The 18406-nt window shown below is 46.6% G+C and overlaps 1 protein-coding gene across 2 annotated transcripts in view; it reads left to right on the top strand.

The window, feature by feature from the left end:
* Positions 1 to 18406, top strand: part of AKT1 (AKT serine/threonine kinase 1) — a 122289-nt gene that overhangs the window by 5086 nt on the left and 98797 nt on the right. For both annotated transcript variants that reach the window (XM_083519135.1, XM_083519136.1), the window contains exon 2: positions 16736 to 16897. In XM_083519135.1, coding sequence (XP_083375261.1) covers positions 16852 to 16897 — 46 coding nt within the window. In that variant the 5' untranslated portion in view covers positions 16736 to 16851. The remainder of the gene's footprint in view (positions 1 to 16735; positions 16898 to 18406) is intronic.

Here is an 18406-nt window from a genome sequence, read left to right as displayed (position 1 = left end):
TTAAAAGTTGCATACTTAACATGAGTTCACAAAATTAAAAGTGCGAACCCAGCCCTCTACGTTTTCTTCTCAGGCTAGGGAGAGTATGGTTTTACTAGGACTAATTACTTTCTCTAGGAGTAATTTTGGGATTAAAAAGATTTGTCTTTCATCCTGCCCGAGTAAATAAAAAGCATATGATTTTAATTAAATAGTTCTGCACGCCGCCCGTGTGACTCAAAAGCCCCATGTACACATAGGCTAGCCTACCCTCCTCGGTGAAGGAGAATGGTCAAGGAAGACCGTGTGGGGATTTCGCATTAGGTGAGCAACGAGTCTTCCCCAACACATGGAGGAGATTTAGGGAAGACCCAATGCCCACAGGAAGTGCTCAGTTCTTAGGAAAGGCACCACAACTTGGTGGTAAAGCACATGCTTGCTCTGTAGAAGAAGCCAAGTTAAATCCCTTGCACCTTCAGTTAAAAAATTACCTGCTAGCACAGATCAAGACTTTTGCCTGGGACCTCTTAAAACAGTGATGGCCAAACTTGGCCCTCCAGCTGTTTTGGGACTACAACCCCCATCATCCCTAGCTAAAAGGACCAGTGGTCAGGGATGATGGGAATTGTAGTCCCAAAAACAGCTGGAGGGCCAAGTTTGGCCATCACTGTTTTAAGAGCTACAGCTGGTGGGAGTATCTGTTATTGGGCTCTGAATGGCCTCACTACGTGTACTGGAATTCCTATGTTTGTATTACTGCAACTCATCTATACAAGAAGTTTTGCAGAGTTTGGGAAAGCTATTTCCCCCTCCTTCCAGCTGGAAAATTGAGCAAAAACACCTCTTTGCTATTTCAGCATCACGTGTCTTTTTCAAAAAAATAAAGCCCCACAACTTGGAGCTTCAGGGGAAGCTTCATGGGGAGCTTCAGGCCTGGCCACCAAATATAGCCCTCCAAGCCTTTCTACCTGGCCCTTGGAACTTTAAGAAAACCATAGAGTTGGAAGGGACTTCAAGGGTTATGTAGTCAAACCAACCCCCCCACTGTGCAGCAATCTCAGCTAAAGCATCCAGGACAGATGGCCATCTAACCTCTGCTTCAAAACTTCTGAGGAAGGAGAATCCACCACCTCCCGAGGGAGACCGTTCCACTGTCGAACAGCTCTTACCACCAGAAAGGTCTTCCTGATGTGTAGCCGGAATCTCCTTTCTTGTCCCTAAGCCACACACCCTCACTGGACTCTGGTTTGCATTCTGTGTGTTTTTGGTCTGGCTGGAATGTGCCCTTAAATTCTCACAGTGCCTCTTTGCTTGCCTGGGTGGAGGGTAGAGAGAGGTATGTGCAGAAAATGCATATTTGCAAAATTCACATTTACTCCATCCACCTTTGCCCTTGGACCAGCCCAGCACTGGCATGTGGCCCCCAAAAGCTTGCCCAGAAGCAGAATGTGGCCCTCAGGCTGGAAAAATCTTCCAGCCCTAGTCTGGAGCACCAGATGTGAGTCCCTCTGTGCCTTCTGTGCATGCACAAGATCCCAGTCTCAGTTCCCCGTGACTCCAGGCAGGGGGCTGGGAAAGGCTCCTTCCACCTGAAACCCAGGAGAGCTGCTGCCAGTCCGTGTAGACAGTATTGAGCTAGGCAGGCCAGTGGTCCCACTCAACACAACTTCCCGGAAGCTCCTTTAGGCTTAACTTCCGCCGCTCAAATGTGTGTGTTTTTGAGAGAGCAGACCTACAACAGCGGTTTTCTGAAAATCTGCCCTGGTGTGTATCTGCGACACCTCCACTGGGCCACTGCAGTGCTGGCATGGTGCCGTGATTTGTGATGTGCTAGAGCAGCACTTGCTATGCTCAGTGCTTTGTGTGCGCATGCTGTGGATGCAGGGGGAATCCTGACGGCACCAGCGAAGTCAACAGAATATTCTTGCCCATGGATGCATGCGCTGCCTATTTTGCCTTCTGTGTCTAGGACCCGTTCTCCCTTTTATTATTGTCAGAACAGTTTTTCGCATCCAAGTCCCTCTTCTTATTCCTAGGCTGTTCTGGCTTTACCCTTGCACCATCTCTGCTCTTCTGACTTGTCTGTTGCTGTCTTTACTGTTCATTGTTGGTCTGTAACCTGCTTGGCTATCTGGGGCCGTGTGAAGGCTTGTTCTGCGAGGCGCAACCTGTGCAGGCAGCAGAAAGGCTGTTTATACAGCGGAGGCTGTTCTATCGAACAACAGGCATAGAGGGCCATCTTGTCTGTAAATACAAACACATTGCATATAAAAAAAGCCCCCTGCTTGTGGTAATCTAGCATATAGGGAAGAGACCAGTGCTCAGACTTCCTTCCTGATGTGCTACTTTTCTATATGCGGGGAGATCTTTCCTTACCAGCAGAAGCATTCAGAATAAATCCTGATGGCAAGTCCGGAATCCTCCTACATTCTTACTAATCATCATATTTTACTAGGAACATAGGAAACAGTGTAAGGAACTCGGATATACAAACTAATCGCCAGTGGTGCCTTAAACCTAGATAGCAGTCGTCGCAATGGATTGTCTAGGCGCCGTTTTTATTTTCCATTGAAATTTATTATTCTCCATTTCATTTCTGTACTGCTTTATATTTTAAAGAACAAATCTCAAAGCGGTTTGCAACGCATTAAAGCATCAACTAAAGCAATGCAGAATAAAACAAATTCGAGCTTCACAGAAAATATTTCAGATCCTTCTCTTTCCCTATTTATTTATTTATTTATTTATTTATTTTATATAGCTGCCCCATAGCAGAAGTGTTCTAGGAAACCCATATGGTGTAGTGGTTAGAGTGTCGGACTAAGGCCTTGGGAGATCAGGGTTCAAATCCCCACTCAGTCATGACGTTCACTGGGTAACCTTGGGCCAGTCGTAGTCTCTTAACCTACCTCACAGGGTCGTTGTAGGGAGGCAGCTAAACCATGGACTCCTTGGGAGAAAAAGGCGGGATATAAATGCAATAAATTAGCTCTTCCGCTTATCTGCTTAAGAAAGCTGGAGGGGCCAGCCAGGTGGAGATGTCAGTCATCAACCTGGCATCCAGATATCTCCACATGGCCGCAATTGGACCCATGCCAGTCGCAAGACACACCTGGAGCCTGGGGAATTTCTAACACTGATAGGAAGCTGACTTACACTGAGTCAAACCATTAGGTCCATCTAGTTGTATTGTCTGCACTGTTTGGCAGAGGCTTTCCGGGGTTTCAACACTCCCAGCCCTAACTGTGGCCTTTCTCTTCTTGGGCCCCTTATTCACCATTTTTTGAATTACCTGGATTCATTTTTAGAGGTGTATTGATTTTGTATCTGTGTATCATTGATGATGGTTTGGTATTTAGTTGCTTAATGGATTTTAGCTTGCTTTCTCCATCCTATTACACCCGCTTTTTTGCGAGCTCTTTAATTAACCAGTTTATAAATATTGCTGGATAAATACAAATGAATAAGTGTTCTGGTTGTTTGACCCTCGAGTTTGTTAACATTAAAACATGTTAGGAAGAACACAGGAAGCTGCCTTGAACGCAGAGTCAGGCCCTTGGTCCATCTGCCTCAGAACTGTCTGCGCTGAATAGCGGACGCTCTCCAGGGTTTCAGCCTTACCTGGAAATGCTTCGGATTGCACAACCCGGGACCTTTTGCAAGCAAAGCAAACGCTGTACCTCTGAGCTGAGGCAATTCCCCATCTGATTGATCATGCTAGCAAGTGTGGTGCCCCATATGGATGAGACTTTCTTTGTTTGGTCCAACGTGGTATTTAAACCAGGTCTTGTGAATTGGCTCTTAAGTACAGTGTTGCCTGGCAAGACGAAATTAATCCGTTCCGCGAGTCTCTTCGTCTTGCGGTTTTTTCGTCTTGCGAAGCACGGCTATTAGCGGCTTAGCGGCTTTAAGAAAAAGGAAACAAACTCGCAAGAACTCGCAAGACGTTTCGTCTTGCGAAGCAAGCCCATAGGGAAATTCGTCTTGCGGAACGACTCAAAAACCGGAAAACTCTTTCGTCTTGTGCATTTTTTGTCTTGCGAGGCATTCGTCTTGCGAGGTACCACTGTAGTAGTAGCAGCAGCAGCAAAAAATATGCAAGGGAGTCTGGCTTTTGCTGGCCTGGCAGGCTTGCACAGTACAGGCACCTCCTAACCCTGCGAAGTATCTCTGGTTTTCGGAAACAACTCGATTTCATAGGTTGCGTCCAGATCAGCAGAGCTTTGCTTGTGCCATGGGACATCCTCTCCTTTCTCTGCGCCCCTTCCCTCCCCCATATCTGCTCTGGAGGGTCCCTCAGCCTTGAGAGTGCACATGGGCCTTGCAGGGAGAGGAGGGGAGGCGAACAGGAGCTTTTGATGCATACCTGAGTCTTCTATTCCGAACTCGTGTCACATCCACATGCAAACTTCCTTCTTGCTCTATCTGGGGAGCTTGATTTCTCCTTGAAAGCATCCAACGTCTTCCAGTGCTCAGATTACAGGTGACCACAGGGTCCACTCCCTTTGGGAACTGTCGTATAGCCACCGTTCTTAGAAGTCTGTACAATTTGGGAAATAAAGTCAACAGTAGTGAAGTTCAGTCCATCATATTATTCTTTTCTCCTTCCTCCCACTTCCCTCTGCCCTTACTTGATTTCCTCCGCATTATACAATAGTATTTGCATTCTACAATCTTCTCAAATCATCTATATATTCTTATTATCTTTCCTTACTAATTTTTCTTCCACCCAGTACTTCACATTTTAATCTAGGCATATTAAATAAATGTATGGGGGGGATGGGGAGGAAATGGTGTTGGCTTTGGTACATTGGTATTGTAATGTAATATGTGAAAACCAATAATAATAATAATAATAATAAAATAAAATAAAACAGTAATGAAGTTCAGGGAATGGGCTTCATTAATGTCCCCCCTCCCCAAATTCAATTATTGAAGTCTTCCCAGATCACAAAGGGTGGAATCCAGTGTAGTGCTAACTTTCTTGTGTTGTCAGCATGTGGTTTTCTGCTTGCACAGTGAACCCCCCCCCCCAAATCTGTTCTTGGGGTGGGGGTTCTCCCAATTCTCTGGAGCAGATTTTGAGAGGGTGCAAGGCAAGACTGGGGAGAGGAGAGGGAGCACGTTCTGTTGTGCAAGCGAAAACCCTTGTGCTGATGAGAAGGAGCTGGGTTTCCGTCCTTGATTAGCAACTGGAGGCCCCAAAGCCAAACCTGGCCATAGGGTAAGCAGGAGCTGGCCTCATCCGTTGCCAGACCAGAAGCAAGAGTGGCATAGGTGTAAAGTGCGGTGGCTGTGGGCTTTATTTTGGCAGTGGTGGCTAGGCAGCTAGGAAATTACATTAATTGCCACGTTTTAATTGATGGGATTTTGATAGCTGGAATGAGCCTAGGAACAATCCGGTGGTTTCAATTAAGCATGGTTTTTCTCTCGAAAGCAGGCCCCTTGAGGCTCATATATGATGCATGAACAGGAGCTACTGCGCCTGTTGATTAATACCTACTCAGCCGTGGAACCAAATTCCACAGTGCTGAGGAGAGGAGAGGAAAGGGCTTCCTTTCCTTTCATAATGTTCTACCCTGGAAACCTAGGGTGGCTGGGGCAACCTAGTCAGATGGGTGGAGTATTATTATCATTAATTATTTGCTAAGCTGAGCAGTGAGAGTCAAGTCTCCTCCCAACTCATCCCCTGGTTGCATGCACTCTCATTCACACGATACAGTATATGAATATTCCTGGCATGTACATAGCAGCGAGGGCTCTGCATACCCCTTCAAAATGCGTTGTGTGTGTGCTTGTTTATTAAATTTGCATCCTGTGCTTTGTCCCCAAAGAGACCGGGGTGTCAAAAACAAGAGGTGACAAAATTGAACAAAACCGTAAGAACAGGGGTCGGCAAGGTTTACCTCGCTTGGGCCTGTTCACTCCAGTGGAGCGTCCTCTGTGGGCCAGATTGCGCGCGCACACAATTTCCGGCGTCTGTGTCTGCGCAGAGGCGATCTCTGGCACTGCAGAAGCGAGCCCGTGCTGCGCCAGTTTAGCGCAGTGCGCGGGGACTCAGCAAGCGGGCAGCTCGTGGGCTGGTTAAACGACCCTCATGGGCTGCTTGTGGCCCATGGGCCTTAGGCTGCCGTCCAGTGCGTAAGAACAATTCCACCTACAGATGCAGATTGGGAAAGAAGTCTCAGATTAAAAGGTTTGTTGGGAGAAAGGTCTTCAAGTAGTAGTAGTAGTAGTAGTAGTAGTAGTAGTAGTTATTATTATTATTATTAATTATTTATACCCCGCCCATCTGACTGAGTTTTCCCAGCCACTCTGGGCGGCTTCCAACCGAATATTAAAAACAATACAGCGTCAGACATTAAAAACTTCCCTAAACTGGGCTGCCTTCAATTGTCTTTTAGAAGTAAAATAGTTGTTTATTGCCTTGCCATCTGCTGGGAGGGTGTTCCACAGGGCAGGCGCCACTACCAAGAAGGCGCTGTAACCTCACTTCTCGCAGGGAGGGAACCGCCAGAAGGCCCTCGGCGCTGGACCTCAGTGTCCGGGCTGAACAATGGGAGTGGAGACGCTCCTTCAGGTATACTGGGCCGAGGCCGTTTAGGGCTTTAAAGGTCAGCACCAATACTTTGAATTGTGCTCGGAAACGTACTGGGAGGCACTGAAAAGACAACAAGAGATGGCACCTGCCTAATATTTAGAATGGGAGGGCGTTCCAAAGGGGCAGGTGCCGCAAGACTAGAAAAGGCCTCTGATTCCTAGATTGTGTGGAACAAGATTGTACCTGCAGGAAGCCCTCGCCCGCAGAGTGCAGGGATCAACTTGGTAAATAAGCGATATGACCTTTCTGCATGCAGAAGGTTCTGGGTTCAATCTCCAGGTAGGACTGGTATCTATCTCTGGAGACAGTTGAGGAGGGAGCCTTCAGGGGTGAAGTCAAGCCATTGGATGACAGAGCTATAGCAATCCACAGGTATTTTTTTAGCAGCTATCAAATGGAGAAGGACTGTAGCTCAGCACAGGAGATGGATATGGGTCAAAGGGAGAACTGGGTGGAGTAACCAAGGGAAGAGTCCTGGGGGCCTCATTGATTGGACCTGGGGGCCAGATGTTCTCCAACTTCATGGATTTTATTATTTGTTTTGCTGCTTTTAATTTTCTACCTAATCTGCTCTCTGGATTTTTATTTATTTAATGCAACCTCTGCACTGCTCCTGTGCTTTGTAACTCCCCACCCCCCAGCTTATATTTTGATTTTACATTAATAAAAACTTTCGTTAGAACAAAGAAGAGAAAGTTTGTTCTTGCAGGTTAAAGTGAAAGGGACACTACAGTTCCGACCCAGAAATGTTTGGCCTTTCTCTTCCTGTTACAACTACCGTGTCTCTGCCATGGATTTCTGCTAAAGGTTGGGAAAGTGTGCTGCTGAGCATATCAGCATATTGGAGAGAAGCCCCGAAAAAAGAGATTTAAAAACAAAAACTGCTACCTTTTGGTGTCAGCTGCACCCCTGCTTGAGTAGACAGATTGGTGGTGTTAAAGCAAACTCTCTTTCTGCATTGAAATGGTTAGACTGAGATTCTGCAGTCCCGGATTGTCTCTTCAAAATAACACTCCGTGGTGTATTCGCAGCTTGAATGCTTTGGTCAGCGCATGAATAAATTAGCACAGTATAAACTGCAGTGAGGCATAAGCACCGCTTAGTTTCTTGACTGTTCTTTATTGAGCTGCGAGACTAGGGGAGACAGCGGTTGCATTTTTTTGGTGCTGAGTAAACTAGGAGGAGTTCTATATCTGCGCGTTTTGATTTTGATTTACTTCTATATCTTTGGCACAGCTCAGTCACGTGGTCAGTGGCTAGACAAGCAGGCCACAGCCACCTCGGGTGACCCCTATTCACTGTAACTCTAGGAACTGCTCCCAAGTGAGGTCACTCTCCAGCCCGGTTTTATTTGTTCATTTTATTTTTATAATTTGCCCCTCCATTCGTCCGGCAAGAGCGCTCGCCTTTCTTTCTACATAAATGACTGTAGGGGTGGGAACTTTTTTTTTCAAGCAGTGTGGGAAACGCATCGTGCGCTGCAAGGCCAGGCTTAGATCTTGCATAGCAGCGCATTAACATACTGTCCTTTTATGTGGTCTTTTCAGGATAAGGAATGGCTCTTGGCTGGCACGCTGCTTTGATTCCCCAGCATTGTTGCCCTGAAGCTGTTCATTCTCAACCGTGAACTGCTTTGACCCTCGTAAACTATTTTATTGGGAGCAGGGGTTCTTAGAAATGTGTTTTCCCTTTCTAGCCTAGAACCGTGATTTCTGGTGCAAACAGATTAGCAGTGGTACTCTGAACTGAGACCTGCTGCACCTTGTTAAACTTGTTGTGTGTACAAGATTGCAGCCTTAAGGTTGGGTTAGGCTGCGTGACTCCTGCGGTAGCGTAAAACTCGACAGTGGCCACAGAACTCAGCACCCAGAGAATCTGTCCCATAGAAGTCAATGAAGTAAGATTCTAGATAACCATTTGCCACCAGAAAGCCTGGTGCAGATGGGACTCTGCAGACTGGGAGCTTACTTTCGCTTTATCCCATTGGGAAGCTCTTGCCAAATACAGTGGTGCCTCAGGTTAAGTACTTAATTCGTTCCGGAGGTCCGTTCTTAACCTGAAACTGTTCTTAACCTGAAGCACCACTTTAGCTAATGGGGCCTCCCGCTGCCGCCGCGCCGCCGGAGCACGATTTCTGTTCTCATCCTGAAGCAAAGTTCTTAACCTGAAGCACTATTTCTGGGTTAGCGGAGTCTGTAACCTGAAGTGTATGTAACCCGAGGTACCACTGTAACCCTTCCATACTACCTGTTGCATAGGGGGATTTCCCTGCAATGATGGATCCTGCGAGTGCAGCCTAATTAATTCTTGGAAGCTGTGCTACAACCTAATGCAAGTAGATGTCCTTGTTTAGCATTGACTAACTGGGCTGTAACAACAAGGCAGTCACCTTCTGCCAGTAATTGGACTAAGGCTGAATCTTCAATTCCTGTGAAACGCCTTCCTTTTTTTCCCCCTGCACAAAGGACATCTCAGGCTGTAAGTTCTGAATGGCCCAAGGCCCACTGAATGCTGTATGAAGCTAGTCTTGAAACTTGTAACGACTCGGCCTTTGAACTAACATTCAATGTCTCTTCTGCCCAGCCCTGCCCTTAACGAGGTCACCTTTTGGAATTGCAGCTAAAGCCCATCAGAAAATCCACTTCCTATAATTGGGCACCAGTTGGTTCAGGCATTTGGTTATTATTTGACTCTCTGGAATACCCCATGTCCCTTGTTCATCAAGCCCCATGGATGCAATGTGGGACCAAGGTTTCCTCTGTAGCAGGCATAGGCAAACTCGGCCCTCCAGATGTTTTGAGACTACAATTCCCATCAGCCCTGACCACTGGTCCTGTTAGCTAGGGATGATGGGAGTTGTAGTCCCAAAACATCTGGTGGGCCGAGTTTGCCTATGCCTGCTCTGTAGCCTAGCTAGACCGCTTACCCTTCCTGCCTCCTTGCTTTTCAAACCACATTGTTTTCTCTTGGGAACAGTCAGAATCTTGGCGGGAGACACAAGCCAATGTTATCTCAAAGTAAATATTTTCCTTGATTTTTTTGGGTAACTTCATTGCGAGGGTTCTTGGAGAACCCAGGATGAGAGTCAGTCTTGGCTCAAGGGATACCTCATTGGCCGCCTCGTCTTTGACGGAGTCTGATGGTCCCTTGGTGGGAGAGAGCCGTCCTACTAAATCGCCTCTCTGAGCAGATCACCCACTTCCGAATTGCAGCCGTGACATGGACTCACAGGTCGGGTGGAACTCAAGAGATGGTTTCTCTCTGCCCTGGCTTCTTCGAAACAGGTGGTTATTATCATCTCATTACTGCTTTCTATCTCTTTTTGCTTTCCAAATCTCGCCGCCTCTCAACCACTGTGACGGTCCAACCCTGTGATGTGGGCTTCTCAGAAAATGTTGAATTGAAACGTTTCCTGGAGGAAAAATTTCCCACGCATATCAGAGTAACTTTCATTGGAAATTCTTCTGGTGTCCTTGATTGGCCTTTGGCTGGTGGGTTAGGATTTGAGGTGGGTCGCAACAGCAGCACTACCAGTGTACAAATATGGGATAAAAAAAGAAGAGAGAAGTGGATCCCCCAAAGTAACCGCATTTTTCCATGTTTTTTGCTTTTAAAATGTAGGTAGAAATTGGGGGTCGTCTTATACATGGATAGTGAATGCAGAGGGGGGTGAGTGAGCAATTGCGGTGGCGACCTCCCCCCCCAAAAGCGCAACAACTCAAGGGATATCTCCCCCGCCCCCCCGAAACAGCTCAGCAAAAATACTATTTTCTTAATTTTGGCTTCAAAAAAATAGGGGTCGTCTTACACATGTGGGTGTCTTATACACGAGAAAATAAAGGTATGTTTTGATTGAAGGTGGGTCTATAAAGGTGGCCTACTGCCCTTGCAATAAATCTATTTTAGCATGTTTATTTAGCTTATATTTAGTAAAGCCAAAAGCTTTGAAACGGCAATGATTTCCTAATACAGTGGTGCCCCGCAAGACGAATGCCTCGCAAGACGGAAAACTCGCTAGACGAAAGAGTTTTCCGTTTTGGAGCTGCTTCGCAAAACGAATTTCCTATGGGCTTGCTTCGCAAGACGACAATGTCTTGCGAGTTCCTGCTGGGTTTTTTTTCCTCCCCCCCCTTTTCTAAGCCGCTAAGCTGCTTATCAGCTGATCCGTTCAGCAGATAAGCCGCTAAAAGCCGCTAATAGCGCTAATCCTTCAATGGGCTTGCTTCGCAAGACGAAAAAACCGCTAGACGAAGAGAATCACAGAACGGATTCTTTTCGTCTTGCGAGGCACCACTGTACTGCATTGGCAATAGGTTCACAGTTACTAATTAGCTCATGACATTGGGGGGGCAATCACCCCCACCAAATAAAAGCCCTGGAACTTTTTGTACCCCACACCTCTGCCATTTGTGTCTGAGCTGACCCTGCTGGTGTGTTTAGTCCGGTTGGCCAATGTGCGAACAGGATGTTGGACTCGGTTTGTGGGCCTTTGCTCTGACCCCACAGGCCTTTGGGATGTGATGGTGACCACTGATGGCTTTTAAAAGGGACTAGGAACAGCTTCCTCCAACCTGGCCACCCTCCTGATGTTGCTGGACTCCACCTTCCTATCAGCATGGACTGTAGTTCAGCAACATCTGTAAGGCCCCACGCATAGCTGTCAACTGTCCCTTATTTGGTGGGAAAGTCCCTTATCCCAGCTCTGTGTCCCACTGCTGTCCCTTATTGATGATGTCCCTTAAATTCCCCGAGTTTCAAAGGAAGCAGCTCCTCTCCCTCCCTCCCTGCCGGCCAGGGAGGAGGGAGGCTCCAACTGTGGTGCTTGGCTGCGTTGCTCATCCAATAAGGAGTCTAAGAACGACTGGGGGGTGGGGATTTGCCATTCAAATCAGCTGCATTGCCTGGGGACTCGCCTTTGCTCAGCGCTTCCCAGCGGAGAGGTGACGGTGGTTTCCCTTGCTGCATTCCCTTTGCCAGGTTGCTGCGCTGTGGGAACCACCGCTTAAGGCTTTGTTTGGCTGCTGGCTGGGCTTTCTGCCTTTGGCTCAGAGGGGCTCAGAAGTCGAACATACCTGCGCCCGGAAAATCCCTTATTTTGGCTGCTGAACCCTTATTTTCGAGGCTGCTGGTCCCTTATTTTCAAATCTGTAAGTTGACAGCTATGGCCCCAGGTTCCCCCATCCTTGGTCTGAGTAGCTTGAATGGCCACTTGCACAAGAGAGACGGGTTGCTGGTTCTAGCTTTGCAGTAAGGACTGTGACTGGCACGAAAATGCTGTGGGTTTTTACTAGACTAGGGCACAGTGTTGGGCTAGATGAGGACCAATAAACTTGAGCTTGAACCTTCGAAAGGGGGAGGCACTATGGGTTTGGGGTGCCTGCACCTGGGAGATTGGCCAGTTGCCTGTTCTGGATGGCGTTGGTCTCCCTCTGAAAGAACAGGTTTTGGGGTGCCTGAATCCCTCTTGCTCAGGTAGCCTCAGTGGCTCGGGATGAAGAGTTTTGCTTGCTAAGTGGCCTGCATGGAATTCCTTTTTGCCTATGGCTACCAGCCCTAGTGTTTGAATGCATCACTTGAATTCACTTGTAGCTGAGTGGATTTGGTTGATATAGCTTGGGTGGACGTCACTGCTTGTTTTTGCAAATAGGACCTGTTGTTGCGGTCTTCAGACGGTGAACATATCGCCATGTGGGTGAACCAGTGCAATGAAAAAAATTGGGGGGAATGATACTTAGAATAAGCTTGGAAAGAGTGAAAAGCAGTTTGAAATTCTCTGTAGGGGTGTGCGTGCATTTTCTGCCTTCCTAACAGACTTTGTTTTTCTTCCTCAATCAATTTGCATACATTTGCATTCACTTGTGCCAACTTTCCTTATAGGAAAATTAGCTACAGCTACAGCTAGAGCCAGGAATTGGGAGTTGCTAAGGTGCTGTTATGTGTGCTTTCTTTTGTTTTGAATCGTCATCTTGACTTCGTAACTATGGGGAAAGGATCCTCTTTCTCTGTTCTGGCTGCGTTCTGAACTGTACTCACTTTTAATCATAAATGTTGCGTACAAACTGGAACCAATCATTAAAAACACCTGTACAGTCGTACCTCATGTTGCGTTCTGCTCTTGTTACGGATTTTCAACTTATGAATGTGGCAGATCTGGAAGTGTGCGTGGAAGTGATCTGCGTGCTTTGCGCACACAGAAGTGCTCGATCGCGCCATGCACATGTGCAGAAGAGGTGCTCTAGTTGCAGACTTTTCGGGGTGCAAAATGGCACCCCAAAACGGATTAAGTCCGCAACTAGAGGTACCACTGTAATAACAGCAAGCAGTTTGTAATAGCCTGCAGCAGAAAATGAAAGCAACCGGTCCAGTACCATCTGCAAAATCCAGTACCTTTTATAGACTATGGCCGTTTCTGATTATCGTACCTTGGCATGGTGCTTCATCTGTCCTGTGCTTCATCTGCCTCCAACCCATTTCCTCCTTCCCTTTTTTGGAGTGCTGCAAAAAGTCGGGAAGTCTTAACTGTAGTTTCCCAGAACATCTTAAACCAGTGTTTAAATTTGGTTAAAAATCTGGCTTGCTTCTGAATCTGGTAACCACAGTTTCTCAGTTCTAACACAATGGGAAACTCTGGTTGATTGTAAATTTTCTAGGTTAATTGCAGCACACTTGGGGAGGGGAAGGGGCTGCATGTGTAGACGCAAGATTCTTCACTTTTCTGGTTGTTAAGCAGTGATGGGGATTTCCTAGGAAATTTTGAGTTGGGAAATTTTCCTGTGTGAATTGGAGCTGTTTGCTTCAGAAACAGTTATTTTGTGTGTATTGGATAGCTTTCTGGTGGCATACAATGATGTAATTTAGCATGTCTATCTTACTTAGCTTAAACAAAACCGCCAAACTCTCTTAATATTTTTTTGCGGGTGGCATCCATGCATTGTCACCAATGAACTTACGAAATGGGAAAATTGCCAGTGGAAAAATAAAGCACCACTAGAAAATTTTCTGTTTCAGAAAATGTTCAGCCAAGGTATAATTGAACTGATTGGATACCAGCCTAAATTGACAAGGCTGAATCCAGCCTCTCAGGGTTTGAATCTTCTGAATTTATCAGTGACCGTAGACTAGCGATGGTCAGCTGTGGCCCTCCAGGTGTTGTTGAAGTCCAGCTCCCATCATCTCTGGCAGTTGACCACTGACCATGCAGACTGGGGCTTAGGGAAGTTGTAGTATCCAGAGTGCCACACATTCCCTATCTCTGTCCAGGGCAAACCAGCTCCACTTTTCCTCTGATCTCCATCGGCAGTATGGGAATAAGGGTGCCACCACTGGCAAGGCTCTGTTAGATGTTGAAGACAATCCTAGCTAGGGTGGATTTAGTGCCCATAACACTTCTGTGTTGGACAACCGTGAATGCGAAGGATAATAATAATAATAATAATAATAATAATAATAATAATAATAATAATAATAATAATAATTTATTATTTGTACCCTGCCCATCTGGCTGGGTTTCCCCAGCCACTCTGGGCGGCTTCCAACAAAGACCAAAAATACACTAAAATGTCACACATTTTTATATATGGGAGAAGGGCATATCCTTAAGCAGTTTTAGAGAACAACTCTCTCAGTACAGTAATGATTTTCTCGCAAATCAGAGGAGATGGATGTGGCTTTGCCTGCTTTAAGCCTTTGTACTTAGACTTAAAATTATGGGGACAGTTCTTTGTGGAATCTCAGAAACCAAAAAGAGTGGGGTGGGAAACAGCTGAGCAGGGACTCTGGTGGTCAGGGCGTGGTGTTTTGGGAGCTACCAGAGCTTCCTGCTCTTCCCCATGAATCACAGTAGAAAAGAAATATTTTTTTTATTATTTATTTCAACTATTTATAGGAACGTAGGAAACTACCTTAACATTGAGTCAGACCTTTGGTCCATCCCAGCTTAGTACTGTCCACACCAACTGGTAGCAGGTCTTCAGAATTTAAGACAAACCACCATCCAGGTTCTCCCTGGAGATGCCAGAGTTGGACCCTGGATCTTCTGCTTGCAAGGGAGATGCTGTGTGTGTGTGCGCGCGCGCCTGCCTGCGCACCTACACACACACACACACACACACACACACACACTTCATATTGCTTTATCATCTTTCTAAGTGGTTATCAACCAAATTTCTAAGTGGGTTAGGTAAAAATTAGAAAAACCCTCAGTGGATAAAATATTAAATTAGTCATAATAGCATATTAAATTTGTGCAAAGTAAGCAAGCATATGAGAATCATTGCACATTCAAACAGGTTGCAGAGTCCCAGCTTTCCTAGTGTATTTTTAACGATGTGTAGTGCACATTTGTACACAAATCTCGGTGTTCTTCAAAGTCTCCACTGTCCACATCTTCCTCCCCACTCCGGCCCGTTCCCAGTATCTGTGCCGTTTCAACTCTCCAGATCTGTTCCTCAATTCCATCCCAGGGGGAAAAAAAAAGAAATCATTTGACTTTGGAATCTCATTGGTGTGTGTGTGTGTGTGTGTGTGTGTGTGTGTGTGTGTTGCACTTGCCAATGTGCCGAAAGTAAACATATGCTAGTTTAATCTTCATGTTTCTGGGCTCTATTGGTACAGAGTCCAAGCAGTCCTGCTGTGCTTAAACATGTGCTATCTAATGTGGCAAGTGACTCATTTGCTTGGTTTTTGTGTGGCTTTGAATGGCAGGTGAGGGTTCTGGGTTTTGTTTTGTTTCTTAAGCCGATTTCTGAAAACAATTTTTTTGTGACCGTTGACAGCTTTGCAGCGCCTAATGGATAAGATCACAAGCTGACAACGGATGCTGAAACTTCAGTGGCATTGTTTTACCTCCCTATTTCCAAGTACAGAAAGAGTAAAGTTGCATCGTAGTCATATTGGGACTGGGCCACTTCCCAGTAGATTACTGAAAGGGACCTGGCAGCTGAAACGCATCAGGGAGATGGATTCTAACCTAACGTTTTTGCCAACAGGGTAGCATTCATTTCTCCAAAGAGACGCGTTGTGTTTTCTTTTTTTGGGGGGGGGGTAAAGGTAAAGGGACCCCTGACCATTAGGTCCAGTCGTGACTGACTCTGGGGTTGCGGTGCTCATCTCGCTTTACTGGCCGAGGGAGCCGGCGTACAGCTTCCGGGTCATGTGGCCAGCATGACTAAGCCGCTTCTGGCGAACCAGAGCAGTGCACGGAAACTCCGTTTACCTTCCCGCTGGAGTGGTACCTATTTATCTACTTGCACTTTGATGCACTTTCGAACTGCTAGGTTGTCAGGAGCAGGGACCGAGCAACGGCAGCTCACCCCGTCGCGGGGATTCAAACCGCCGACCTTCTGATCGGCAAGTCCTAGGCTCTGTGGTTTAACCCATGGGGGTGGGGAGGGGAGAGGAAATACGTCAGGACTGAATGCTTCTTCCTGCAAATCCTTGCTTTGTGAAAGACTAGAATTGGTGGGTGCAAGGTTAGGCAAGTGCCCTTCTGCCTGATTTGCCCCACTCTGTAATCTATGGGTCTCCAGTGTGCTGCCTAAAGGGCACTTCGTTGGCATCCACCACTAGTTGTCATTCCTGCGTTGCAGGGGGTTGGACTAGATGACCCCTGGGTCCCTTCCAACTCTTAAGGTTCTGTGATTTAAAACACACTGGGATCCTTCCAGCAGGGCAGTTGATGGTCGATGGCCCTGTTGGGTGAGTGAGGAGTCTAGCCTTGAGCAAGCATTACTGACCATTTCTCCTTTGCTTTGGCAAAGTTTAAATGCTGGGCCAATGTTAAAATTCGTTCCTAGGGAAATCTGCACTTTTTCCAGTACAAGGTCTTAATTCCAGAGGTCTCCCCTCTCTCTGGCTGATACGGTCAGTGCTCGTATCGAGGCTGCTTCTGTATTTTGCCTGACCGCTTGAACACGCAGGAATCCCCAAACAATTACGTCAGCTTCCCCTGTTTGCATTGGGGCGGTTCTCCTTCTCTGTTTTCGTGTGTATTTTCCATTGCACCGTGTGTGTGTGTGTGTGTGTGTTTGTGTTTGTTTAACCAAAAGAGCTTTGGTCCTGGCTCTGTATTTATAATGGTCTTTGCATCTTTTATAACCTGTTTGGGTTAATCGATGTTGCCTTGTTTTTCACCCACCCCCCCACCTTATCTTTCAGGAATAGCTGAGGAAGGGGAAAGAGGAAGACGGGGAGAAAGAGCTCAATCTCTGTGCACTGCTGTGGGCAAGCGTCTGTCTGGCTTCCATCGCTAGGTCGAGGGGGAATTTGCCATTATGAATGAAGTTGCAATAGTGAAAGAGGGCTGGCTCCACAAACGAGGTAAGTGCTGTTCCCTCCTCCCCTTCTCCACCTTTGCTGAAGCCGAGTAGTTCGGGATCAGTGCCTGGATGTGTTATAACTTATGCAAGTAAGTTGCCTTCGGTTCTTTGGTTGAGGTGTGTGATGATAGGAAAGTGAGACATCAGTGTAAGAAATACCGTATTTTTCGCCCCATAAGATGCACCTGACCATAAGACGCACCTAGTTTTTAGAGGGGGAATGCAAGAAAAAAAAATACCGTATTTTTTGCACCATAACACTCACTTTTTTCCTCCTAGAAAGTAAGGGGAAATGTCTGTGCGTGTTATGGAGCGAATGCCTGCGGGTGGCGGGGGGGGGGTGTCTGCTGCAGTCGTGAGCAGAGGATCCATGGTTCCCCTTCCTTCCCTCCTCCTTAGTTACAAAGCATGGATCCACATGGATCCTCAGGATTTTTGCATTGGGCTACTCCAAACTCACTGTCAGATCACATGTCTGTGGCCACAGCATGAACCACAAAAATCATATATCCACTATTTCGTTTAGAATATTTTTTTTCTTGTTTTCCTCCTCTAAAAACTACGTGCGTGTTATAGTCTGGTGCGTGTTATAGAGCGAAAAATACGGTATTATTTAAAGGGAGCGCTGAGCAGAGCCTGTATGCATCCCAGGCGCTGCTCAGCGGTCCCTTTCACGAGCCGCGTGGCGCATGTGTGCTGTGCTTGCAGGGTTTTCCTTGAGGAGGGAAAAGCCCCCAAGAGCTGCACACACACTCCGCACAGCTCTTTAAAGGGAGCGCGACTCTTGGGGGCTTTTCCGGGAGGTGGGGGAAGGGACTGAGGGGCTAAGCCAGAAGCTAGAACAGCGAGAGGGAGCGTTGCGCAGCAATCCCTCTTGCTTTTCTGACTTCTGGGATAGCTGCGCCGCCTGCATTCGCTCCATTAGACGCACACACATTCCCCCTTATTTTTTAGGAGGGGAAAAGTGTGTCTTATAAAGCGAAAAATACAGTAAATTAATAAAATCGGGAGAAACATGGTCTATCTGAGCCACCCAGTGTAGGCCCCACTATGCATTTAAAACAGTCCTGGCTTCCCCCAGAGAATTCTGGTTGTACTGTTGTTTGTTATGGGTGCTGTGAGTTGTATGGGGAACCCATTTCCCAGAGTTCCCTGGGAAGAAGGATCGATTGTTAAACCACTCTGAGAATTGTAGCTGTGTGAGCACTCCCCTAGTAACTCCCTTAACCAACTGCGGTTCCCAATATCCTTTGGGGCTGTTTAAAGGGGTATGATATTGCTTTAAATGTACAATGTGGATGGGGCCATAGAGTAGGGTTGCCGTATTTCAAAAAGTTAAAATCTGAAATAGACAGTAGAAAAGGGGAACAGACAAGAAAAGTTATTTAGCAGCTTTTGGGGGGACAAAGTTGTTGGGCTTTTTCTGCAAAAGCGCAAAAAATTGCAGCTTTTTGAGCTATTTTTATAAACATTCATTGAGCTCTAGTCTTCTGACATGGGTTGCCGTGCA

The sequence above is a fragment of the Podarcis liolepis genome (assembly GCF_965112155.1).
Source record: "Podarcis liolepis genome assembly, chromosome: 1".
Taxonomy (NCBI): Eukaryota; Metazoa; Chordata; class Lepidosauria; order Squamata; family Lacertidae; genus Podarcis; species Podarcis liolepis.
The sequence above is the reverse complement of the archived record's forward strand: the minus strand, read 5'-3'. Positions and strand labels throughout refer to the sequence as shown.